The sequence below is a fragment of the Lepisma saccharinum genome, chromosome 2 (genome assembly GCF_977018435.1).
Source record: "Lepisma saccharinum chromosome 2, izLepSacc3.1, whole genome shotgun sequence".
Taxonomy (NCBI): Eukaryota; Metazoa; Arthropoda; class Insecta; order Zygentoma; family Lepismatidae; genus Lepisma; species Lepisma saccharinum.
In genome coordinates this window covers 2,300,702-2,326,999 of record NC_139230.1, presented here as the reverse complement: position 1 = coordinate 2,326,999, position 26,298 = coordinate 2,300,702, and the positions used below count along the sequence as shown (strand labels likewise).

The 26,298-nt window shown below is 38.3% G+C and overlaps 2 protein-coding genes across 2 annotated transcripts; one reads left to right on the top strand and one right to left on the bottom strand.

Moving 5' to 3' along the window:
- Nucleotides 1-710: 710 nt before the first annotated feature.
- Nucleotides 711-25,803, top strand: LOC145984341 (gamma-secretase subunit Aph-1-like). The gene is made up of 4 exons (XM_083117991.1): nt 711-888; nt 15,839-16,059; nt 20,906-21,156; nt 25,028-25,803. The coding sequence occupies exons 1-4, from the start codon at nt 776-778 to the stop codon at nt 25,184-25,186; spliced, it is 744 nt and encodes a 247-aa protein (XP_082974117.1). The 5' UTR covers nt 711-775; the 3' UTR covers nt 25,187-25,803.
- On the bottom strand, nt 19,551-20,492 carry LOC145984312 (uncharacterized). Its single transcript, XM_083117971.1, has 4 exons — nt 20,455-20,492; nt 20,133-20,313; nt 19,849-20,077; nt 19,551-19,648 (listed from the first exon to the last, which is right to left on the bottom strand). The coding sequence occupies exons 1-4, from the start codon at nt 20,490-20,492 to the stop codon at nt 19,551-19,553; spliced, it is 546 nt and encodes a 181-aa protein (XP_082974097.1).
- Nucleotides 25,804-26,298: the final 495 nt, after the last annotated feature.

The window sequence follows — 26,298 nt, the reverse complement described above, 5'->3', positions numbered from 1 at the left end:
AGCGTGCATCTGTTGCGCCTCTCTGCTCTCCCCTCCGACTCCACGTCTGCCGCGAATTCGGACAACGGAGGTTGACTGAGTCCCCGGATGAACGGTGCTCTAGGTGACATCTGCTGGCGATCCGGACGCGGCCCAATTCGTGGACTGGAAGTGTTGACGAAAAGAAGTTGAAAAACATTAAGAACGTTCTGTGGTCTATCCTGCCTGTAGTTGTCATTTGTCTTACTTATTTCATGCCATATTGAACACCTTCGTCTTCCAACTTCACGATAAATGTTCTTGTTGTTTCACTACGTTAGGTTTATGACTCTTCGTATTAATAAAAAAATGATGAAGCTCGAAAAATTACAGTGTATTTAAATCAAATCAAACAACAACGAATACATTCCTCGCTGACGTCAGAACACGATAGTCACTCAAGGGGTTTCCCTCATCGCACAACACTTGAGCAACCTGGAGAATGATTTTTTTATTGTAGGCTAAATGCCTAAGTTGTTAAGTTAGGCTAGCTAGATTTAGTTCTCTTAGCATTATTAATAATTTTTCTGTGTATTTATGCTAATCGAACCAAACCTAACAGACATAATCTAACAATGTAGCAATCACTAGTCTGACGTCAGAACGAAAACTTGCTCAAGTGCTGTGTAATAAGGGATACCCCAATTCAAGGGTAGCTAGCTAAAGCTACGGTTAGTAGTCTGTGTAGAGACTTCAGACTGTATCTAAAATGTACGTGAAGTAAACAAGAAAAGGGCAAAAAAAAAAGTGTATCAAAATGACTGTGATGGAATTTTTTGGCTGTGCATTTCTAGCATTTGGCCCACCACTTGCCATGTTTACTTTTACAATAGCTAGAGATCCTATTCGCATAATAATATTGATAGCTAGGTAAGTTCACGGTTTGTTTGAAGAATGGTTATTCATTCTCCTATTTAAAGTGATATATCCACCTTACAGAACACACGCATACACGTACCTGCACAGATGAACACACATCAATTGCAGCGATATATTCGTCAAAATTACAAAATGTTGGTAGTGTGTAACTAGTTAATTATTTTCGCATGGGTAGTGAATGTTTCAGGATTTGTTTATCCGATATAGACAAACATTCTCTACAAATAAAATTGGTCCTTTTTATCACAGCATTTCCGACATCATAAAGAGGCAGAGCGGGCTCTGTATCACGTAATTTGATGGCTGTGTTGTGGAAAGTAAACATTTGATTAACAGTTTCATGCATCGGAGACACATTTAAATCGGATATTTTGTCTTTCTCGTGGTTTGTACTTACCAATTATGTATTGCGGAACATAGTGGAAGGTGCCAATATGCTTTTTGCACGAAAACAAACACTTTTTCTCCTAAAATAAACCATTTTCCTTAATGCTACGGAAAGCACGTCACGGTGCGATATCGCTTGCTTTGCGAATTGTAACGCTTCTTTTGTTTTCGAATATCAAAGTTGCCAACTCTATTGTGCATGAAAGTTGTAAAAAACCGGGGATCACGTCTGGAAATTGTACATTTCGATGAAACATTGTTCTTTAGCCCCAAAAACCATCCACGGGTAGCCCCACAAACCATTGACGTTAGCCCCAAAAACCATCCACGGGTAGCCCCACAAACCATTGATGTTAGCCCCAAAAACCATCCACGGGTAGCCCCACAAACCATTGACGTTAGCCCCAAAAACCATCCACTGGTAGCCCCAAAAACCATCCACGGGTAGCCCCACGAACCATTCACACGAGGTTAGGTTAGGCCTGTTAGGTTAGGTTCCATTAGCACCCATTTCACCCCTAAATTCATCGAAAAACCATTTTCCTTTCTCGACAAAAAACCGCCCGTTTCTCGAAGAAAAAAAAACTCGCGTTTCTCGAAAAAAATCGCGCGTTTGGAAACCCTGATTCCACTAGCGAGATCGTGTGACTTCCGACGCTAGAGCCATCTGCAGGTACATCTTGGAAACAACGGCATGATGTTGTCAATTTTCACAAAATGCGCAATATTATTACATGAAAAGTGATTATTTATTGTTCTGCTGCATTGTAGAATGAAGTTATAGGAAGAACATATATCGACGGAGGTTATAAACCTTGGAGAAACTCATTTCCGTAAGTAGTTTCTTGTGTAAAATTGAAGAAATGTGTCTCCGATGCATGAAACTGTTACCAACATTTGAACACTTAATATTAAACAAAAAACAGTGGCCATTCAACAGGTGAAACTCATAATTCCTGCCAAGAAAGAAAAAAAATAATGTACGTAATAAGTTATCGAGTTCATTTTACAGATAACCCTTATTTGTAGCATTTACAGTTTCAATACAAATGGGTACTAGTTTACAGATACGCATAATTTTTCATGGCCTAGGTTCCAATTCTGTAATCCTTTTGGTACTAACCTGATATTCCCCGGACAGATTTCTTCATTTTTACAGAAGAAACTACGGTACTTATCCGATAAGGCTTTATTTCCTTAATTTTAGCATTGATACTTACCTATTCTGCATTGCGGAAGATTCTTTAAGGTGTAGTTATGCCTTTTTCCATAAAATAGTGTCAACTTTTCATATTACGAGTCATTATTTGTCTTCCTTGTTATGCTTGGGTAACATACAATATGGCGTGCACTCGTCATGGATCATCGTGCGTCGTTCTTGTGTTTTGTCGATTTAGAGTGGTTAATCAATGATTCAACCTTCTTAACCGAAAAATACCTACTTTCGTGTTCATTATGTCATCACAAACCATTGATGGATAGCCCCAAAAACCATTCACGATAGCCCAAAAAACCATTGACGGATAGCCCCAAAAACCATTCACGATAGCCCCATGGACCATTTCCGGCAAGGTTAGGTTAGGTAAGCATAGTTAAAAAAAAATCTCGTAAAAAAAAAGGCACGTTTGGAAACACTGGCGAGACCGCGTGACTTTCTACGCTCACGCCATCTGCACGTACATAATGAAAACAATGGCCTAATGTTACAGAAGATGCGTGTTCCTTACGTAACAAGTGATTATTTCTTGTTCTGCAGCATTCTATGGTGAAGTTTTCAGTTTCCGCGAAAGAAAATACCTCCAAGAACTTTGACAATGCTACAGAAACTGATTTCAGTAAGTAGTTTCTCCTGTAAATTTGAAGAAATCTGTTCGGGCGATATCGGATAATTACCAAAACTACTTACGGTAATAAGTTCCTGTATCATTGTCTAACATCTGGAAGTTGTTTTGTGTGATGTGGGAATGTAAAATAGCGGAAATTCATGTTCTTTGTTGAAAATTAATTCTCCGATGGAGAATAGCCTTTGGCAATTACACTTTCGTATATCATCACGTGTCGTGATTGTGTTTTGTTCATGTTGATTGGGTATCCAGTGTTTCGAACCATCTGTGTTTGCAACGAAAGTTAGAAACATGACGTGTCGTGGATGCGTGGTGAAATTTGTACCAGGTGTGGAACATCCAGTGCCTTTTTTCATTGAACATGGGATCGTGAAGAAAGGAATGGAATGTCCAAAATGTGGCAGTGAATGTAAGCTACTTGTTAGAAGGAATGGGCTGTGGGTATATGTGTGTTCAAAGAGAGTCCAGGGATGTGGGAAGTTACAGTTTAAAAGAGTTCCGTGTAGATTTGAAGAGGAAACGGATTTCTTCAAATTTACAAGTTTGGGGCTCATTTGGGGGCAGGTGACTCTGGCCAATTTCTAACATGCCTTTAACAGGGACTCTATAGAGAAAGCCGGAGCAGAGGCGGGGCCGCGGTAGGTCATTTACCCCAGGGGCGGAGCCTGGAATCGGTGGGAAATTTGGACTCAAACATTTCAAACGAAAAGAATTTTGTAGTTTAAAAATTTCCCACCGATTCCGGGACGGATAGCCCCACGAATCATTACAATTTTCTTTGTAAGACAATGCGAAAAACTTTAGAAAAAAATAGATGTTGAGCTTTTTTCTTGGGTATTTCTTGGGTTCCGAAGGTTGAAGCACTGCATAACAAATGAAAATTGACAAAACACAACCATTGTGTCTCAGGCAAGCGAAAAGACTACGAGAATGATGTACTCGTAATGTGAAAAATTGCAATTACTTTGATCAAAAGAACTTGAATACACCTTAAAGAATGTTCCACGAAGCAGATAGGTAAGTACGAATGTCAAAAATCGACTAAACGAAGACAAGACAAGATGGCGGCAAGTTGTAGTTGTGCTGCTGATCGTCGTCCTGTGTTTCGAGAGTTTTCAGTGTTTTTCTCGGCCTGTGTTTAATCATAGTGTACTCGTGGCTTCAGTGTAGCATTCCTTCCGCTGTGTCAAAGGATTCTGATGAACTATTGCGGTGGAGATGTGCTCAGATGAGATTTTCTTTTTCGGCACTTGTGGCAACACGTGTGCGTGTCTCCGCCATGGCTTCGCCCAGCAGCAGGGAACAACGTTCGGCAGGTAAGGGGACCCCGGTCCGGTACTTTCACCTCCTCTGCATGCCCTTGATCTGCAGGGACATACATGTGAATCCGGCGCCTGTGAAAACGGTGGCAAATTTCTCTGTGTATTACCAAGATACACTGAGCATTAAGAATAAGCTTGGCGACTGTGCAACTTTGGCATGTTAACTCATGGCATATGACTGCCTAATTTTTACTGAAACGTGGTTGACAAAAAACGTTTGTGACAGTGAGCTGCCATTTGCAAGCCATTTCACCATATATCTGAACGATCGTGCGACTCGTGGTGGGGGCGTTATGATCTGTGTTAACTCAAAATGGCCAAGCAAAAAGGAACTGTGAAATACTGTGGGTGGAAGTTTCAGTGACCGGTGCCAAGAATCTTCTCGTTGGCTCTTACTATAGGCCACACAAAAACAGTCCTTTGTTCCTCCTCGAAGAATGTTTAGATTCTTTACTTGCGGCAGTTGCCCTGGGAGATGTTGCGCTTTTCGGCGACTTCAACCTCTCCATTGACTGGCAAGACCCTGTGAATGGAACAGCAAAATGTACGAACGACGCATAGTTTATTGAAACTTTCATTTGTGGTTTAAACCTGAAACAACATAATTTGTTCAACACCAGGAAGGACAGCAACCTGGATTATGTTCTGTCCACCCTAAACGATATTGGTATCATGCCAGGTAAGAACCTGCTGACCTCCGACCACGACAGTTTGGATGTTTCTATTCTCGTCCCCCCACCCCCTAGAAGAGGTCATCGCTCCTCCATCCAGAACAAATGCTACCTGTGGAACCGAGCACCGTGGGAGGAGATAAGACTTTCCCTCGACTCCTTCCCCTGGGGCTTTTTGGAAGACGAGGCAGCTGACCTATTTACAGGTGTCATTCAAGCAGCAGTGACGGACCACGTGCCTACAGGGAAAATATCTTCTCGTAGATTGCCGTGTTGGTTCGACTCCGAAGTACGGGATGTACTGGCCAACAAGACACGAGCATGACTACTTTGGAAGGGCTTCCCGAGTGAACACATGCACAATACCTTTGCTGTTCTGCGACGACACTCAAAGTATCTCTTTCGAAAAACATATAAGGAACATATAGACAATATCACTGCAACAATCCCGGAAAACCCAAAAAACTTTTTTAATCTAATAAACTCGAGGAAAAATAACAGTAGGATTCAAGCTGAAATTACACATGATAGTGAAAGTGCGATAGGCGACCGAAGGGCAGAACTCTTCAACGCTTATTATCATGGTAACTTCTGCCCCCCGTCTTCCCTTGCAGCGTTACCAAATGTAAGACCAGTCTGTTCCTCCTCTCTAACAACGCTTGTCACTACACCCGATGAGGTGAAGAATCTATTGTCGTCTCTTTCAGCTCACTGTGCCTTAGGACTGGACGATATCAACACCATGTTCCTCAGGAAAACTGTGCTATCCGCTTTCCATTCTCTTGAACAGATGTTTTTCGGAAGGCATCTTTCCTCACGCTTGGAAACAAGCTAACATCACACCGATTCACAAAAGTGGTAACAAGAAGTTTGTTTCATCTTACAGACCAATCTCCTTACTCTCTCCTCTGTCCATCATCTGTGAAAAAGTAATTAAAGACAGACTGCACAAATTTGTTTCTCCGTACTTAAGCTCTAAGCAACATGGTTTTCTTCCTGGAAGCTCCTGTCTTACAAACCTGTCTGTTTTACTCTCACATGCTATGAAATGCATTTCAAATAATTCACAATTAGATGTAATATACTTTGATCTGGCCAAAGGCTTTGATACTGTTAGTCATCATCTTCTGATTCACAAATTATGCAATAGATTCAACATTCATGGCAAATTTCTAACCCTTCTCACAGATTACCTTAGCAATCGCCAACAACGTGTTGTTCTTCCAGGAACTGTTTCTAACTTTCTTCCTGTCCTCTCTGGAGTTCCACAGGGTAGTGTTATAGGACCTCTCTTGTTCATATTATTCGTCAATGACCTTGCCGACCATCTCACAGCTCCCTCTAGCACAGGGCGCGAAATTTCCGGTCGCCATTGGCGACCAAAAGCTTGGGGCTGGCGACTAAAATTTTGTTGTTTCAAATGTGTGTCAAATATGCCCGAACATCTCAATCCAACATTCATACATGGTTTTGGAAAGCGAGGCGATTGAAAACCCCGTGTCCACTCAATGCCGACCCCATCTTACAAATTATTTAATGTAGCATACTATGTAGCTAAACATGAGAAGCCATTTAAAGACTTTGCAGATCTGCTGTGTTTGGCAGGTAAATTAAGTGTGAGTGTTCTATCTAAGAATGGCAATAAAAAGCAATGGAGAGAATTTATTAATTTCATAGCTGAAACTTTGAAGTTAGATCTAGTGGAGAAAATAAAGAGAAGTACATACATCAGCCTTCTGATTGATGGATCCACAGATAGATAGTCAGTCGAGCATGCAAATGTGTATGTTCGATACGTGGATGCAATTGATGGTTACATCAAAGAGGACATTTTAGGAGTAATAGAGCTCCCAAACGCTACTTCTGCTGGTCACTTCACAGCCATAACTGATTATTTAGATTGGGCAATAGGTTCAAATAATACAGAAACAAGTATTACATTGTAGGCTTGGGTACTGATGGTGCAGCAAATATGGTCGGGCACAAATCAGAATTGGGTGTGCAAATGAAAAATATTTGTAATAAAATTATAAATATTCACTGCCTTGCACACCGTTTGCAGTTAGCTGTGTTGGAGTTAATATCTTAGAGCATTTGATTCCGTGATTAGGAATATTTTTCAGTTTTATCATGGCTCTGCTAAAGACTTCACCTCTTGAGAGAAACGGCAGAAGTTATAGGAGAAGAAATTCTAAAACTGAATGATATCCACGCTATTAGGTGGTTAGCCAGCAAAGAAAGTGCTGTAAGAGATCTCTTTCAATCATGGAAAGCTGCTGTGACCCATGGAAAAGACAATGATAGTACTAAACCTAAGGGTTTGCTGAAAAGTTTGAAGCAATTTAAATTTGTTAAGCTTCTGTACTTCCTTTTGGATTTTTAGATGAAACTGAACCCTGTAAGCGTGGCACTACAAAATAAGAGTCTTTTGATTTCATCTCTGAAAATAAGAATTGAACATTGTATTTCAGTTTTGGCTGACCTGGAATCTAATGTTGGACCAAGCGAACAAGATTTCTTAGACCATGCATTCATTTCAGGAAAGATCAGGGATGTGCAGCTCACAAACATTCAAAATGGAGAGCAAGAGTTTCAGACTGTTAGAGGAAACTTAATTAACAATGAGAAGGTGTACATCACAGAAAGATTGCAATTTATATCAACAGATGTGATTGCATCTCTGCATGTTTTCGACACCTTGGGTTGGCCTCCCAAAGAAAATATTCTTCAGTTTGGGATAGAAGAAATAAAGATGCTCTACATGTACTTGAACCTGAGCCTTTATAATGAGAAAATGGATGTTCTGTTAGCAGAGTGGACAGAATACAAACTTTTGTTTCCTTCTCTGACTTTGAATCAGATGCTGGAGAAGATTCACAGTGAGGAGTGTTCAGCAAGATTCCCCAATTTGCTCCAGATTTTACATTTTGAGCTGTTTACCAGTGAGCACAGCTTCATGTGAGAGAGGTTTCAGCTGTCACAACAGACTCGAAGACTATTTACAGGAACTCTCTAAAGACTGAGACACTGGATGATTTGCTCAGAGTTTCCGTAAATGAACCCCCCCGTCAGTGTTTGACCCAGCAGTTGCGATTGTTAAGTGGTACTTCAGTGCTGAACGACATCGCTACATAAACATTAATTCCTAAGGTATGTTCTTTTTAATAATTGCTCATATTTTTATTATTTATAAATATAAAATAGTGGCGACCAAAGATTTTAGTCCGGCAACTGACTTCAAACTTGTAATTTCATGCCCTGCTCTAGCAATTACCTTCTTTTCGCAGATGACTGTAAAATTTTCAGAGAAATCTCCATTTCCGACGATACTCATCTTCTTCAGAATGACATAGCAACATTTACTTCCTGGTGCCTGACATGGGACCTTACATTACATCCTGACAAGTGTACTACTATCACTATCTCACTCAAGAAGAATCTGTTAACGTCATCTTACTCCATCTGTGGCAATAACATCAAAGCAGTATCCTCTCACAAAGACCTAGGCATCGTTTTCGACCAAAAGCTCACATTTGAGGAACATATTTTATTCACCACAAAAAAGGCCATGCGTCTCTTAGGTTTACTCTACCGTTTCACTGAAATTAGTGACATCTCAGCCCTCACCTTGTACTTCAAATCATTCATCTCCCCAATAATAGAATACTGCTCTCTCGTCTGGTCCATGGCATGTCCCACTCACCTCTCCAGAATCGATTCAGTCTTTCACTTCTTCCTAGCTATAGTCCGTCATAGGGTGCCCTCATTACGCAATTATTCATCTCTGCATCTCCTGTCTTTTCTAAACTTACAAACTGCTTATCAGCAGAATGATTTCAGTTATTTATACAAAATTGTGAATGGCAAAATCCGCTGCAACACACTTCTTGAGGAATTCCACTTTCGAGTACCTATGTGTACAACACGCAACACAAGATTATTTTATACGAGGGTCACTATTTATATTTTGAGCCTAACAATGAAAAAACAGGAATTTGGCATTTAAAACTGCTTTATTGTTTTTTGAAGTATTCTCCTTTATGGTCAATACACTTTTGCATTCGTTCAAACCATTTGTTAAAGCAGTTTTTTCAATCTTCTTGAGACACCTCCTTAATATGGTTTTTGAACGCATCAACGGCGTCTTCCGCCGACAAAAATCGTTGTCCACGCAATTTATTCTTGACATTCGGGAACAAGAAGAAGTCATTGGGTGCCAAATCAGGACTGTACGGCGGATGACCCATCAATTCGATTTTTTGACTGTTCTTAAAGTTGGTTGTTAGACGAGATGTGTGACAGCTGGCATTGTCTTGATGAAGAATGATCCGACGGCATTTGTTTGTTTTCCGTATTTGACCGAAGACCTCTGGCAAACAAATTGTTGTGTACCATTCAGAGTTGACCGTTCTATGTTCCTCTAAAGGCACAGTTGCCACATGACCAGTTTTCCCGAAAAAACAGGCGACTATTTGTTTCGATGTGCTTTGAGCGCGAACAACTTTTGTTGGATTGGGTTCATCTTGAAACACCCATACAGTCGACTGCTGTTTATGTTCCGGCTCATATGCATATATCCATGATTCGTCACCTGTTACAATCTTGTATATGTCTTTTGAAGTACCACGATTGTATTTATTGAGCATTTGTTTGCACCAATTGACGCGAGCATCTTTTTGAGTTTTTGTCAAATTGTGTGGGATCCAACGAGAACATACCTTTCTCACAGCTAAATGATCATGTAATATTTTATATATGCTGGTGGAACTAATGCCTATGGTTGCCTCAATCTCACAGTATGTCACATGACGATCTTGCAGTATTAGGTTTTGCACAGCATCAATGTTTTCTTGAACAACAACTGATTTTGGACGACCTTCGCGAATCTCGTCGGTGAGCGAATGGCGGCCATGATTAAATTCATTATACCAGCGTTTCACAGTGGCAAAGGATGGGGCTTCATCGCCAAATGTGCAAGTAAGTTGATCGATGCACTCTTGTCTTGATAATCCACGTCGAAAATCGTAAAAAATCATCGCACAAAAATGTTCACAAGTTAATTCCATTTTATTGTTGTCGCGCAATCTCCAAGGCAACATAAACAACACAAATGAAGCTATTGACAAAACATTTGAAGTACGTTATGGTCAATAATGCCAGACGATTCCGTGCAAACGTCAAATCGCACCTAACTTCAATCAGTGTTGCCAAGGCTCAAAATATAAATAGTGTCCCTCATACAAAAAACCTAGACTAGAAATTCAAAAAAGATCTCTCTTTTACAGACTTGCAGCACAATATAATGATCTCCCCTCAAATATTGATATATTTTCCTCCGAGTTTGCCTTTCGGTCTTCCATCAGAAATGCCTGTAATTAATATCACATAGTGCCATCTTTTACTTATTTTTTTGTTCATTTGCTATTCACTTTTATATTTTCTTGTTACTCTTAATTATTTTATTTTTTTATTTTTATGCTTATTATAATTATTACTTTCTCATTGTTGACAATTTCAGTGTAAAATGGCCACCTGTGCTGTATCTGAAATTTTCTCAATAAATAGGTGTCCGGGGAATACCAAATTTTTACCGTTATGTAATCACAAAATACAGTTTTTCGTACAAAGTTGGTGCTAAATAAAAAATAAAGTTTGAATTTTGCATAATCCCTAGAATAATTACTCATCAAAAATGTCACACCGCCTTTTTCGGACCCCTGAAATACCAATATGTCGTAATAGTATTGGTGGACGAATTCCAACGGATACTTTTCGATACCAATGCATCAGCATCGGTATTGGTTCAGCCCTAATTTACACTTATGTCTGTTAATACATACTTTAGTGTCTTACTGATTACTTACAGCATGTTTTCTGAATAAAATATTTTCCCTTCCACATACTTTTATGGGATTCTTTGTTTGCGAACAGTCATTCATTTATTATTGTCTTGGATATGGACTGCTGCTGCTATATACTTAACATACGTGGGGTGCAAGGAGGTAGTATGTCCCTAAATGCTTTCGTTTTTAGGTTAGGTGGGTTACGTTATTCTCATTAAAATAATGTCCATAAAGGTTTCCAGCACCTGATGAAGTAATGTCTGGTCTCAAGCATGAAACACCCTTGGATCCTCTCACAAAAATCTGCTGGAACTTCAGGTCTGAGAAGACCATAAACAAAGCACAGTTGTACCCTGCAAAGTGTGGATGATCATGAAAGTTACTTTCCAAAACATAATTTCTTGGTAAATAAAACTTAGTGAAGCTTTTAACTGTGCCAATTAATTTCTCCAAGCTTCGAACCACCTTCCTCAACCATTTCCAGTTATCGAAAGCACTCCCAAATTCTCCGAAAACTTGCTAAAATCATTTAATGTTCGATCCGTTACCAATTTTTTCACAGAAAACATACTGGAGAGGAATGAAAATAAGTATAATTATAATGCCAAGAGCACCTAATCTACTCACTTAAGCATGTGGGAGTTTAATGGAAAAAATGTTGTCCACAAAGGGCACGATAAGTAATCAACAAGTCTGTTCAGTACATCCTTAGAGACAAGTATACAATTGGATGCATGTCGAAACTGTATACGTATAATGCTGATATTGAAAGAACTCTATCATAATTTATTTCATGAGTAATTATCATTTTTTTCTGTTGGGAACTCAGTGGTAATGGTATTCTCACAAGCTGATGGATTGTGGTAAAAAACAACAACAGTATTTGGTTTTGACCTTATGCGTGTATAATTATTTTATCAGTTATGGTATTCCTAACCCCCCCACTACTTTTGGTTAAGTTAGGCAACTTCTTCAATGTGTGTGTGTGTAAAATATTTGGTGAGGTAGTTGCACATGAGCAGGTCAGGCAATTCAGTTTAGTGTTTTGTTGTCTTAGTGCAATGTAACTCTAGAGGATGGTCAATAGGTTCATTTTGCAATGATTTCTTTTGGTGGTATTTGCAGAATTAAATTGAAGTGAAGGCATCTTGAGAATTTTGTAAAATTCTCGATGATGTGTTTCAGAATTGTTCACCACATTACTTGTGATATTAAAGGTTTTTGCACACATGTACAGTCTATTCACATTATTTGTGACCATTGACGCAAGTGCACTTGTGCTGACTTGACAAGTTTAGTGGCAAAATAGGAGTGATCCTGGTAGAATTATTATGTTGCATGGTATTTTTCTGTATTAAAGAAGAAAAAAATAATCTAAATCAGTGCATCATTCACAGGTTTGCTTTGTGAATATTCGAAGTAATCCTTTTGCCATTGTTTTTATATTTAAATAATATTAAAACATACTGATGTGTGGCCTCCCCGATGGCGCAGTGGTAGCGTCGTCACCTTGTAATCAAGGGGTCCCGGGTTTGATACCCGTTGGAGGCACAAGTGGTTCGGATCCCACTTTAAACTGTAGGTCCAGTCCCGATTAGCCTTACTGTGCATAAAGTGGACTTAAAACAACAAATCAATCAATCATACTGATGTGTATGACGTTTTGCAATTATTTTAAAACATTGGTTTGAAATAACATGTAGTTGTTATCATTGTCTTGTGTGAATTGTGATTTCCTAATTGAATATGTATAGTTGTGGATGTTTTACCTAAGACTGCATTGTATTTAGTAGTTAGAAGAATTGAAAGCTGCAAGTAGGTAATTTTGACATGATTTCACTTGCATTTGTATAGATTCTGGTGCATTCTTCTCACTTTTCAGTGCTTGGAGAAAACATGATGCACTAGGTGCAAGACTTTCCATGCAGTCGGAAGGGAGGTTTGAAAATGAAAGTTATGTGGCCTTCTCCCTTTTATACAGAGTGTATGGAGTACTAAGGGAAAACATGTTTTCTGCAGTCACGTTTAAACTGAATAAATATCCATGGTCAGTGTGAAACATTATGGCTGCAGGTAGTGATAGTTTGAATGAAATGCTTGGGAGCTTGTTCCACATTTTATTTCAGTGATTAAAAATTGGGTATTTATCCAGAATACATACCAGTAGTGTCTCATTTTCTCTTAAGTTTTTATCAAAGTTCTTTGTAATATTATTAGAGAATATATCCAGAATGCCCCTATATGTTTCAAAATATTCTGGCAATGTGAAAATGTTTAGATCCCTTGAACCTAGTAAGCAACTTTCACAAACTTGAGACTTTATTGGAAATATCCTTTTTAAAAAAATAATCATATAATTTGGTACACTGGAGTCTCACTAAAGAATCTACAGTCAACCAGTGCCTCAAAGACAAAATAAACATCTAACTGAATTACTGTCTTCTTTGGCGTCAACATGAACTGTTTGTATATATATAAAAAAAAAGTCTGGCACCTGGGCTCACAGCCAGTATAATCATATGTGGGACTTACGTTGGTCGTCTCTGTATGTTTGTGATTGTCCCTTCATCCATCTTATCGTACCATTATTCATCCTCATCTTCACGATTAGAAAAAACGAGCAGGAAAGTGAAGTAAAAAAAACTAAATCAACCAATCAGTCCTGACCACAAGAATAATTTCTTGACTTTTATTGACATCTTGACCTACTTGTTGATTTATTTACTTTTTGTTGACTTTCCTGACTGGCAGGCACCCTGAATAACTTTGTTCTCTATAGTCCCTGCTTTACAATCACAATATTTAATAAGATTGATTGATTGATTGAGTTGGTGTTTTAAGTCCACTTTACGCACAGTAAGGCTAATCGGGACTGGACCTACAGTTTAAAGTGGGAACCGAACCACTATGTGCCTCCACCGGGAATTGAACCTGGGACCTCATGATTACAATGCTACGACGCAATCACTGCACCATCGGGGACGCCCTCAATATTTAATAAGAATGGAAACACCTTGTTCCATCAGTGTAAACTCCAAACAAGAAATTGCTCTCAGGTATTGAACAGTAACATCAGGATATGGCCCCAAAACTTTGTTCATTAATTGCTTCCGTTTTCCCGTTTATTCTCTAGCTGGACAAATTTGTATTTTATTTTTGGGCAATTACAATGACTGAATCAAAATAAATTTCACTATTGAGTTTTGGAGCGCAGTCCATAGACTTGTAACTAGCATGAATTCTCTTTGTTCAACTGAAGCAAGTATTTTCCTAATTACTATTATGTGATGCTCAAAATGTAGGACATTTATGATATTTTTCAAATTCCTGTTGGATGCCAGACAAAAGGCTAAAATGTAGGACATGTCCGGGAAAAACCCGGACATCTGGTTACCCTACTTATGTTGGATGTATGGGAACAATTTTCATTTGCGTATCCTCGTGGCAGCCAAAGGATTAACTGAATTGGTGCTGGAAGTGGAGGGGAATATGGGGGTTGGTATCCTCCCAGTTTGGAAGAATTGCGACAAGCATCCCCTACAGCTGTCTGCTTGTTTACATTTTGGAATTTCATCAGACATTTACACTTTAGACCTGAAGTCACCTGGCTGGCGATGAAACTCCTTTATTCACTGGATTGCTAGTGTAATTTAAACTGTATACAGGTCTCTCGGACTACCATGCGAGAGACTCAGGTGGGGGAGAACCAGGATTTTTTCCATCTGTTCAAGCAGCTCTGGAACCCACCCAGCATCTTATAAAGTGGACACCTTGAGGAATCTCCGGGGGCTAAAGGGGACCAGGGGAGTGGTGCTGATCACATCACCCCCACCTTCAGCCGTGACCACATCCCCTATTCGCCTTAATGGCATAGTGCAAAAGCACAGGGGAGTGCATAAAGGTCTCTCTAGGAATCTTTCTACTTTCAATTTTTTGTACATGAAATTAAATAGTTAAATTGATCATGATATTTGACTTCTCGTAGGATCCAATACAATGGCAACTTAATTGTGTGTGTTTTGTGATACATGTATTCATGGGCATTTGGAAGAGGGGGGGTGCCCCCCTGGAAAATAAAAGTCAACCAAAAATTATGTATTTCACACATGATTTCATTTTAACCACAATAATATGTGTTAATTATTGCATGAACACCATAAATTCAAATTTAAGCAATGTTTTTTTAAGGAACACTATTTTTGGGGAAAATGTGCCTTATTTGTCCCCCCGCCCTGGAGAAAAATACCTTCCTTGCCCCTCCCTGGGAAAAATCCTGTGGACGTCCATGCATGTAGGCCATTGAAGTTTGTTTTCATAGTGAAAGATAGTCTAAAAATATGTATTTTTTTGTGACTTTCAGTTTTTTTCACCTGTGAGCATTAGTGAAATAACTTTATGATACAGTATAAACTAGATCTTCATGTTTTAACCCTGCGTTGGTCATGCATTGTCTCTAGTTCCAGGTGTATGGTTTTAAGGTTGCCATTTATTGATTGTTTGTCAACACCCTCCCTCTGTCTAGCCGAGTTTCTAACCTTCCTCTTTTACACCACAATTTTTTTTTCAATGTTAGTCAGATTTTGGAGTCGCTAGGGGGGGGGGGGGGATTCCTTGATAATAATTTGAGTGTTTGGCATTTTAGACCTTTAATTGAACAGAACAGAACCCTGTCTCTGGCACCATGTGCGACCATGGATGTAATTTTTCTCACACAACCCGTGAAGAGTTAATATTAATTAATGTTTTTTAGTCTGTATTCTTATGTTATCCCAGTTTAGAACAAAGTGTAAATTTGTTGATTGAAAGACATCTGAATGATTGTACATATGCAAAGTTTGAATTCGACTTGTAATGAAATATTTTTTTTCTTTCAGTGCCTTTTTCTGGCTACTCTCATTACTACTATCATCATTGTTATGGTTTGTGGTGATACAGTTGAAGAACACGTTAGAATTTGGCCTAGTTTTCTCAGTACTGTTTCAAGAGTTATTTCGGTTTTTGCTATATAAATTGCTCCGCAGAGCTGAGGGAGGATTGAAGAAAGTCACCGATGTTAATGCACAAATTAGCAACAACAAACATGTTTTGGCATATGGTAAGTTTAACCATAGTTCTGTTTTAGTGTTAGCAGGCAGTCATCACAAATTACAGGATAAATCATTTACGAAACGGTCTGTGGTTTGAAAGTTTTTCTTGCATGGGATACAAACTAAAGTGTTCTTGGATAGGATAATGATTAGCTCTTTTTCCATGTAGTGGAAGTTGCTGCTTGCTTGTCGAGTCCCAATTGTTATCCATAGTTCTGGTAATGGTCCAACATGGGCTACTTTATGTGGTAAGTCACTCTAAAGACAGCAGTGAATGATTTTTGGTGATAAATGTGAACTTGAAGTACTATTTACTTAATTTGAATGTATCCCTAGTCAAGGCTGTACTATACATATATTTTTAAAGAATTCCTAGTTACATGATGCTGATTTTTCTTCCATTCACATGAGTTACACTTCTGATGTTTTAATAATAAAATATGTGGAATAAAGATTGTCTAAAAATGTTGTCATTTGAATTTTTATTTCTATGTGTTAATTAGTGATGAACCCTTGAAGATTGTAATAAGTATTACAAGGCTCATTCAATATATAACTGGAAATATGTTGTAACAAATATTTATTACAAGCACCAAAAGAACTACAGTACTATGTTTGAACATAGTCCCCCCTAGTTCAATGCACCTGTGCCAGTGCTTGATAAGGGCACTGATTCCACAGGGAAAAAATCTTTTGGATGCATGCATAACCATTCACGCACTGCTGACTGGACTTCGTGATCATTCTGGAACCTCGATCCACTTAGTGCATCTTTCAGTGGGCCAAAAGTGTGGAAATCGGGAGGTGCAAGATTGGTCAAATATGGCAATTGGGGTAAGCACTCAAACTTTAGGTCCTCGATGGTAGACAATGTGACACTGGCAGTGTGTGGTCTCACATTGTCATGGAGCAAAAGTACACCAGTGGACACCAGACCATGTCGTCTCTGCAGAATGGCTGGTTTCAGTTTTTCACGCAAAAGGTTGGAGTAGGTGGTACTGTTTACATTATGACCTCTGGGCATGTAATGTTCAAGAATTGGTCCCTTGTGGTCCCAAAACAAAGTTAACATGACCTTTGACCACGCACCTTTTTCAGTCTGGAAGACGAAGGATGTCGCCATTCCATTGTTGTCCTCTTATGTTCTGGTTCATAGAAATGAACCCAACTTTCATCTCCAGTGATAATACGATGAAGAAATGCCTCATCGTCAGCTTCATAATGGCGCCAAAGCTCCCTGCACACACAACACATCTCTCCATTTCCAGTGTCAAACGTTTTGGAACCCACCTCGCACACTTTCCTAAACCTCAGTATCTCATGTCTGATATGGTGGGCTGATCCTACACTTATTTCCATCTGGGAAGCAATTTCACTGACAATAATATGCTCGTTCTCCTGTGTCAAGCCCTCCACTGCATTCACAGAACAACTTGGGCGTGGAGAATCTTCAACACTGGTTATGTCCTGTTTGAACTTCTCAGCCCACTCGTACACTTGTGATCGACTCATACAGTTGTCACCTTACTGAACTGTCATGCGGCGATGAATTTCTATCAGTTTCACGCCTTCACTCAACAAAAATTTCACGACACTTCACTGCTCCAGCTTGTAGCACTCCTGTAAAGGCTAATTCACACATACGGTGCCATGCCCCATCAGTGCTATGGTCCATAAAGTTTCTTTTCAGACTGTGACATTGAAAATTCATTGAGTTGTCATTTTTAATTTTCACATGATGTGCAGTGCCCGTGCCGTTCCCCTGCCATGCCCCGGCAGTGCCATCTTGAAAAGAAACCATCCCGGTAATGTCTTGAAGGCCGCAATCCTTCGGCTTTCCTCGGGAGTACACAAAGTGACACAAAATTGACCAGAAACCAAATGGGCTCATTGTTGAGCGAGGCTGTGGTTGAGTGTTGTCTTAGAAAATGAATGAAGAGCAATTGATAATGTTGGTGCAAGAGCACGAATGCTTATACAGCTTACAACATGACGACTATGATAATAATCTTGTTAAAGATAATATTTAGGCCGATATAGGCAAAAAACTGAACAGTACAGGAGATGAATGTAAAGCAAAGTGGGCGTCGTTACGGACGTACTATCGGAAAGCCTTGCAATGCAGGAAAACGACAAGTGGTCAGGGAGTGAAGAAAATAAAGAAGTGGTGATACGAAGACCAAATGCAATTCCTGAGAAGATTTTTGCAGACAAGGGGGACGCACAGCAATTTGGCTCCAGGAGATGATTTAGATGATAAAGAACAAGATCAAAAAAGAAGACTGAGAGGAACAATCATGTTCTGTTGCTTCACCGGTTGCTTCTTCGTCGTCCTCCAGGAAATGAAAGAATGAGTCACCAGGTCTGGCTGAGGCATTGACGAACTTCATTCATCAAAGAAACAATCCAGACCAGGAGACATCGTCAGCAAAGAAGAAACTGATGTTATTTTTTGAAGACATTGCCGAAATCATATTAACATTTCCAGAAGTGGATCAGGTTGAAATGAAAAGATAAATTTTCAACATGGTGAATAACAAGGAACTTGAAATATTACAAAGAAGACCAACAACAGGTAATGCTAATTATACGTTCCAAACACCGGAAAACAGCAGTCAGGTGTATGACAGCTTTTCCAATGCTCAAACCCCCTACAACACCAATCTTTCATTGGTTCTCCTGGATTTGATATTACAAGAAACGTTTGTTACCCTCGATTGTAAGAAAAAATAATAATAAAGAAAGCAACAAAATGCATATCACATCTGTTTGTGTGTGTGTATGCATATTATATATATTATATACATATTATATATTTATATTATATATATATATGTATATATTAGATACATATTATAAATATAGTGTGTGTGTGTGTGAGAGAGAGAGAGAGAGAGAGAGATATGTATTTACTTGCTTTATTATTGAAAAATAATAATATATGTGTAATATGCATACACACATACAAACAGATGCTATATGCATTTTGTTGCTTTCTTTTTTATTATTTTTTATTATTATTTATTATTTACAACTTTATTCATTATTACATACCAAACATACATTACATTACAGAAAACAGTGCCATACATATCAATTATTATAGAAAATGATTACATATAAATGAGTGTACATTGTGTGTATAGATATAACAATATTAAAAGTACAATAGTATGAACACTTGTATATATTGTATCTCATGTGAACAGCAGCATCATTCAATGCAGTCTCTATTCAATTGTTTGTCCTGCTCTTAACATCTGCAATTGCCATGGTACAGCTCCAGCATTATTGAAATAGTCACAGAATTTATCTCGGATACTAATACAGTCACCATGATAATTTCCACCTAGACGACGCAAAGATGTGAAGGAAGGTCTGGCCGGGGTTCATCCCTCCAATCGGGTTATTCAGGACGAAATGCATCATCTCTGAGATTATTATGCAAAACACATGCAGCTCTGATGACTTTATCAGCATTAATGGGACTCACTTGCAGTCAACCATAAAACACTCGAAATTTCTGCGTAAGAATGCCGAGTGCATTTTCAACAACACGACGTGCTCTTGACAACCTGTAATGGAATATTTTCCCCCCTCATTGTCAGCTTCCGCTCCTCCAGGGTAAGGATGCAGTAAATATATCTTCAAGGGGAATGCTTCATCGCCTAATATTACAAAGGGCAGAGGTTCGTTGGAGTTAGAAGGCGATCTGGGTTCTGGAACGTGCAAACTACTGTCATCTAATCGCTTCTGCAAAATAGATCTTGCAAAAATGCCACAGTCGCTCGACTTACCATAACTTCCTATATCAACAGCAAAGAACTTGTAGTTAGCATCCACAAGTGCCAGCAAAACAACAGAGAATATCTTTTTGTAGCTGAAATACAGAGATCCACAGTGTTTTGGAGCTTGTATGAGTACATGTTTGCCATCAATGGCACCTAAGCAATTCGGAAATTGCCACAATGCGTAAAAATCATCTGCTACTTTCTTCCACATGTCTTCCGTTGGTTCAGGTAATTCCTTCTTCGATAAATGTGTCTTTTGCATCACATGTTGCAAACACGATATGATTAACCATGGAAGGAGCGATCCTGTAACTGAAACCCATAGATATATGTGAGCTTCCTGAAGCCAAGTACCTTATTGTCAGTGCGAGTTTCTCTTCAGCGGAAATGGAAAGTCTCCATCTTGAATTTTGTTTTTGCAGGTCACATTGCACGACGTGTAATAAGGTCTCAAACTTCACAACACTCATTCTGAAATACCTAAAAAACTTTTCTTGATTGTCTTTAAGTCACGCAAAAATAGTGTGGAATTCTCCCTCCTCTTCTCTTGCTCTCCACAGTGTATGAACCCAGTATCTCCAGTCTTTCTTCTTATCTTCCATAAGAAGATACGCGCAACAAGCAATAACATCTTCCTCCTTGAAATCCATCTTTGGAAATGGTGTATAAAGCAGTAGCGGCATGGCATGGGAACGGCACCCTATGTGTGAATGGTTGCGGCCATGGCACGGACGGAGCATGGCAGGGGAACGGCATAGGCACGACACCGTATATGTGAATTAGCTTTAAGGGTGCCGTCATCTTGTGTAATTGTTTCCCAGCATACTGTGCGTGAGGCAGGCATGAATAAGCTATGAATAGCTTACAGATGCCTTCCCAAAATAACACATATAACAATCACGGTCGTATTTTAGGTTTTTTATACTACTTTTCCAGTTATTTATTGAATGCACCTTGTACATTTCTCTTTTTCAGTTTTCTGGATAGTGTTTACACATAATTGTAAAGTGCACAGTAGAATAGTAAATTTTTGTATTCAAAAAATTATATGAAATATCTTTAGTTTCAGGTTTGGGTTTCGGTGTAATGAGTGGTGCTTTTTCATTGGTGAATGTTTTGGCTGATGCAGTTGGTCCAGGAACAATGGGCCTGAAGGGAGGATCTGACCTTTTTTTCATAACTTCAGCTGCAACTACTCTCTGTTTCATATTGTTACATACATTTTGGGGTGTGATTTTCTTTTCTGCTGCTGATAATAGAAATTATGTTCTAATAATTTGGGTCATTGCAAGCCACATGGTGGTGTCATGTTTGGTAAGTACCGTATAATGTTGTTATTTTAAGTGGTTTTTATTTTTCTTGTGACATTTTGTCTTGGTTTTCCAGAACTTTCTCAAGCTTACACCAAGATAAAAACACACACACGCAACCTTACAGGGCTAGTCTGCCTACACTTTTGTGTAATGTGAGTGGGAAAGATTATAAAACAAGGAGAGTGTGGAGGTGGAATTGTCTGGGCTGTTTGCAGCTTCAGCGTAGTACCAGTCTGTCTGCATAATATCATGAAAGTATTACATTTTAGCTGATACATATTACTATATTTTTTTGTTAATGACATACTCAGGTGGGGGCATGGGCCCATTCCCTGTATCCAGCTGTGTGTGCCACTGAAGCAACTAGCTCATGTAGTGTGTGTTGGAAAAATCAGTACAATTTGGAGGCCGACCAGTCAATGAAGCAACAGGTTTCTATGTAAATGGGGTCATTGGTCATCAAAATTAGGAGAACAGAGGTAATCAGTTTTGCAGATAAAGTAAATCATTGTTTTGGGTTCATTAAATTTTAATGCATTTTTTCCATGAAACGTGAATAAATTACTTTATCTTTTTCGAGTAGGTTTGATAAATGCACCAAAGTATCAACAAACTTCATAAGATGAAGTTGGAGTGTTAGTTGCTGCTTTCTCAATAAGCTGTCACTAAAACACAACATTATAGTAGTCTGTCTTAATCTAAACTAGGAAGAGGATTATACATTACAAATGATTGGTTTTACGCTGAATATTTTTCACTTCCGTTCAAGCAGCTCACTGCACACGAGTCCGTCTATGCTCATCTTGTGCCAGCAACTGCTGTTGGGAACTCCCTTGAAGCAAAAAGAATCTTTGATGTGACCTGTGAGACTTGCTAATAATCTCCAACAGTTTTGGGGGGAGGGTGCATTTCTGCAGTGTAAAATGGGGTGCAGCCAGGGTGTGAAATCCTGGGGGACATGGGATTTCCCCCCACCAGAGTCTTTGTTATAACAACACAAGATAAGCAATTAGTTTTGACTTTAAATATACTTTACTAAGGATAAAATCGAAAGTGTAGTTGTGAATATTGTACGCTTTCTTTCTCTCGAGACCATTAACAGATCTACACCAATAACAATGTATGCACAGTAAAAGAAAGAAAGATGCAAGACAAATATAACTATAAAACTAATTGTTTTATATAAATAGAAATCCAAAACTAAACAAGAACCTACACATAATAAAACTATTCCAACTATTTTGTTGGAATAGTTGGACAGCTTAACTAGACCAGTTAGTAAGGGAGTTAATTTGCTACTTTTTAAATTTGTGATGCATGTAAATGTAAGAAATTTATTCCTTTATATGTATTAACAATAATGTATTTTGAAATATTTAGTAATTTATTTTTATATTTAATAACCTTATAAATATACATATAATTATATATATCTATATAATATGTGTGTGTGAATTAAGATCTACCTCCCCCCACCAGTTTTTAATGATTTCAAACCCTGGATGCAGCATTGCAATGTAATGAGCATTTTTATAGAATTATTCAAATGCACAATTTATAAAATTTATACCCTTCACTGAAAAACAGCTTTGCATTGTACTCTTGAAATTTTACTGTTACAGTGGAACTTCAGTTTTATGGTTTTTATTCTGGGGGCTGTCTCTAAAGAGTTTTATAATGCAGAGAAATTTACAAAGTGGAGAAATCTAAAGTTGGGAGGCATCCATTGTATTTGGATTTTGTTGTCCAGTGAAGGTAAAAATCGAAAAAATACTGTATTATCATTTGTTGTAATTATTCCATGACAATGCATATTGTCTCTCTCCTTTACTGAAATATCTAACTCTTGTTCATGAGCCTTATTTTTGTGATCATGTATCATGTAAAAAGTTTGGCAAAGTTTGTTTTAAGTCAACTTTATGTTCAGATATGTTAATCAGGACTGGATCTACAGTTTAAAGTGGAATATGAACCTCTGTATAATGTGCCTACACTAAAAATTTGGTCCCAGGACCCTTTGATTACAAGGTGACATTGTCAGCCAAATTTAATACATAAAATGAAATTTCAGCAGGGATGGGTCAGTAAAATTTTTGCAGAGTGATACGTGGGTTGGAAATGTAATAGTGGCAAGTATTAATTTACAAGTGATAGGAAAGAGATACCTCGGCCCTTTGATGTAGTCACCAGCATTGTGTACAACCCGTTGCCAGTGACGTGGAAGTCGTATTATTTCTGTAGAAGTGCCTGCTCTGTTGATGGTTTGAATGGAGAGGTCTATTGCCTGAAAAATCTCTGGAACAGTTTGGAAGCTTCATCTTAGGGATCAAATCAAAGTCACAGGGGCTGGTGGAACGTCTGCCAGCCCCAACGAGCTACCAAATCAGCCACAGGTTGCGCTACATTCGCCTGAGCATTGTCTTGCAAAATGATGGGAGGATTCAGCAGAAAGTGTCCCCTCTTCTTTTGCAATGCAGGTCGCAGGTTATGTTACAAAAATGTACAGTAATACTGTGCATTGATGGTCTGTCCTGGAGGTAAGCCGAGAATCACCAGAAGATTCAAATTAGTGGGGTTCTGACTACGCAACTTGAAGACCACCAACTTCAGTGATACTCTCATCACTGCGCATGTGCCTAGTGTTGGAAGGAAGAGTCAATTTTCTTGGAGGTAGCTTAGGTATCAAACTAACATGTGGTATAAGTGAGAAGCACCAGTTCCATATATACAGCAATGTTGCCACTATTAAATTTCCAACCCACGTAAATAGGAGGCAGATTATATGCACTAAACAGCCAAAAAATGCATGAAAGTATCCCTTAAAACAAAATTTGCATTATATTTTTCAAAAAGCATCCTAGAAATAATGTGTTATGGTCTGTATGCTTTATGACCACACAAATACCCTTGGGCATGCATGCCACTATCCAGATTCCAAGAATTCAAGAAATTTTCATCTATAGACTGATATAATCTTGGCTGATACAATTTCTAACATGGACAGTGAAAAATGATTGCATTCCTATTACTTATATTTTAAGAATAGAGACTGTTTACAAGGAAGAAATTGGCAACTTGGTTGTTGCTGGGACTTATGTGAGATTTTTGCCTCAAACTACAGAACCTTGTGCACTAGAATTATTAACCACTCAATATCAGTAACAAAAATTGTTGGCAAAACATGTAAAATAAATTAATAGAAATTGCAGGTACCTACAACCACCTCTGGTCAACATGTATGTGTGAAAACCTCCATAAACATCAATGTGGCATGTACAGTGGCTGCTGAGAAGTCTATGAATCTGAAAAAATTTACACTGCGTCACGTTTTAATTACCTGTGACAACAATAGCACATGTGAATCACCAGAATCACTTAATTACAAGTACAGCTGCCAGCAATATGTTGCTTTGCTTTCAAAACAAAACTCCATATTGTGGAACCAGGGTACATGAATTATACCTAAATTACAAACTATTTACAGAAATAGTGGACCAGTAAAAGACTAAGAGAACAAATTGAGCACTTCTCAGAATGTACAGAGTCTGCATCCTGATTTTCCCAAACCCCATTTGTTCCAATTTATACATTTCTAATTTCCTTTGAATATTATTCCTTTTGGCTTTTATTTAGTTAAAACTCAAACCATTGCTAGGGTCAACCATGCCACATACCTCTAGCTGTTGGGCAAAGCTTGTAAACCCCTTTGGCATTGAAATTAAGCACCTTCAACATAATGTAAGTAAGAAGTAAGGAAAAGTTACTTGTTTTCATGGTATCTAACATGACACATCATTTGTTAAAGTTGTTACAATGTAAAATAAATATAGGTAAAATGTGTGTTTAATTTTTCATGTGATTTCTCTTTACAGACATTATTAAATAGAAAAGCATATGTGGATTCTTTGTTGCCAGCATACATTATTTTACTAATAACTGGGGGTATTGCATTTTACGTTGCTGGTGGAACCGTAAGGAGTTTGAAGGCATGCTTGAAGTGTAAACAAGACACGTTAGTTATTTCTGACTAGCAGGCAATGTTGGCAAACTGATTTATGGAAATAAAACACAGAAAACATCTTTCTAGCAGTCACCTCTGTGAAGATACTGACGGATGGCATAAAAAAAACAATTTTTGAGTGCTGTAAGTTATTGCAGGAATTTCTAGTGTTAGAGCAGGAGAAAGATGAGTGATAATATAAACTTTTTAATTTTATGAAAGAACCAATTGTCCAACATTGTTAATTTTTCAATTGTATGCTGTATGTTTTGCTATTAGTATATGATATTTTGTGTGTGTTAAAGAGTTTCTGTAAGAATTGTGTGTGTGTTGAGAATATTAAAAACATTTCCTCGAGTACATGTAAATGTTTATGTGCTGTTTTGCGTCTTTGTTTAGAAGTAACCAAGATACAACTATAACTACTTAGTTGAAAATATAGCTCTGTTACAGTTGCCATTACTCATTTAAAAAATTTACTTAATATTAGTTAAATTAACTGTGAATTATTTTGTGCTGGAGTACTACATGCACTTCCATAAAAAAGAGAAAAATTGGAATCCAGTGGTGGTTAGTCTAAAAAAATAAGCAATTGAAATTAAAACCAGATTATTTACTTACAAATACAGGGAGGTTATTTCAGTCGTTCACCGCCAGCGTGACGGCCGTTCCGCGGACTCTTCATGCAACAGGTCCCGGCAAATTGCGTTCAGGAAGTCCGTAACAGAAACCGCTTGTTTTGTAATGTTTCCACTTTTCACAATTACAGTTACAATTTCAATTGAAATAAGCACGTACCTTGTCGCACGGATGCAGGAAAAGGTGTCCTCCCAAATACAAATATTTCCGGCACCTTATTTCTGACATCTAATCTTAGATTAGACATCGCTACTTTATCCTCAGTTGACAGAAAGGGAAGACAGCATCCCGGCGCATAAAGCAAACCGAAAGCGTAAAATGATATTTAAAAGTAATAATAATGATGATCACTAACCTCCTGTGTTATAAGAGATGTTGAAAATGACTTCCTTCAACAGCAATACAACACGTTTCTTAGGTTCAAGAGATCCTGTCTATCGTAATCCCTGACCACTTTTCTGCAAGAATTCGTTTTCACGTAATTATCGTACATAAAAACTCTAT

Bases quoted from the DNA above. Each gene is read 5' to 3' on its own strand.
- LOC145984341 (XM_083117991.1), top strand. From the start codon at position 776: ATGACTGTGATGGAATTTTTTGGCTGTGCATTTCTAGCATTTGGCCCA. The intron at 16,060-20,905 runs GTAAGTTTAACC...AAATATCTTTAG, and splicing joins CAAACATGTTTTGGCATATG to TTTCAGGTTTGGGTTTCGGT. The intron at 21,157-25,027 runs GTAAGTACCGTA...TTCTCTTTACAG, and splicing joins ACATGGTGGTGTCATGTTTG to ACATTATTAAATAGAAAAGC.
- LOC145984312 (XM_083117971.1), bottom strand. From the start codon at position 20,492: ATGGATTTCAAGGAGGAAGATGTTATTGCTTGTTGCGC. The intron at 20,314-20,454 runs GTATCTTCTTAT...TAGGTATTTCAG, and splicing joins GATGTTATTGCTTGTTGCGC to AATGAGTGTTGTGAAGTTTG. The intron at 20,078-20,132 runs GTTAATCATATC...TTATCGAAGAAG, and splicing joins ACAGGATCGCTCCTTCCATG to GAATTACCTGAACCAACGGA.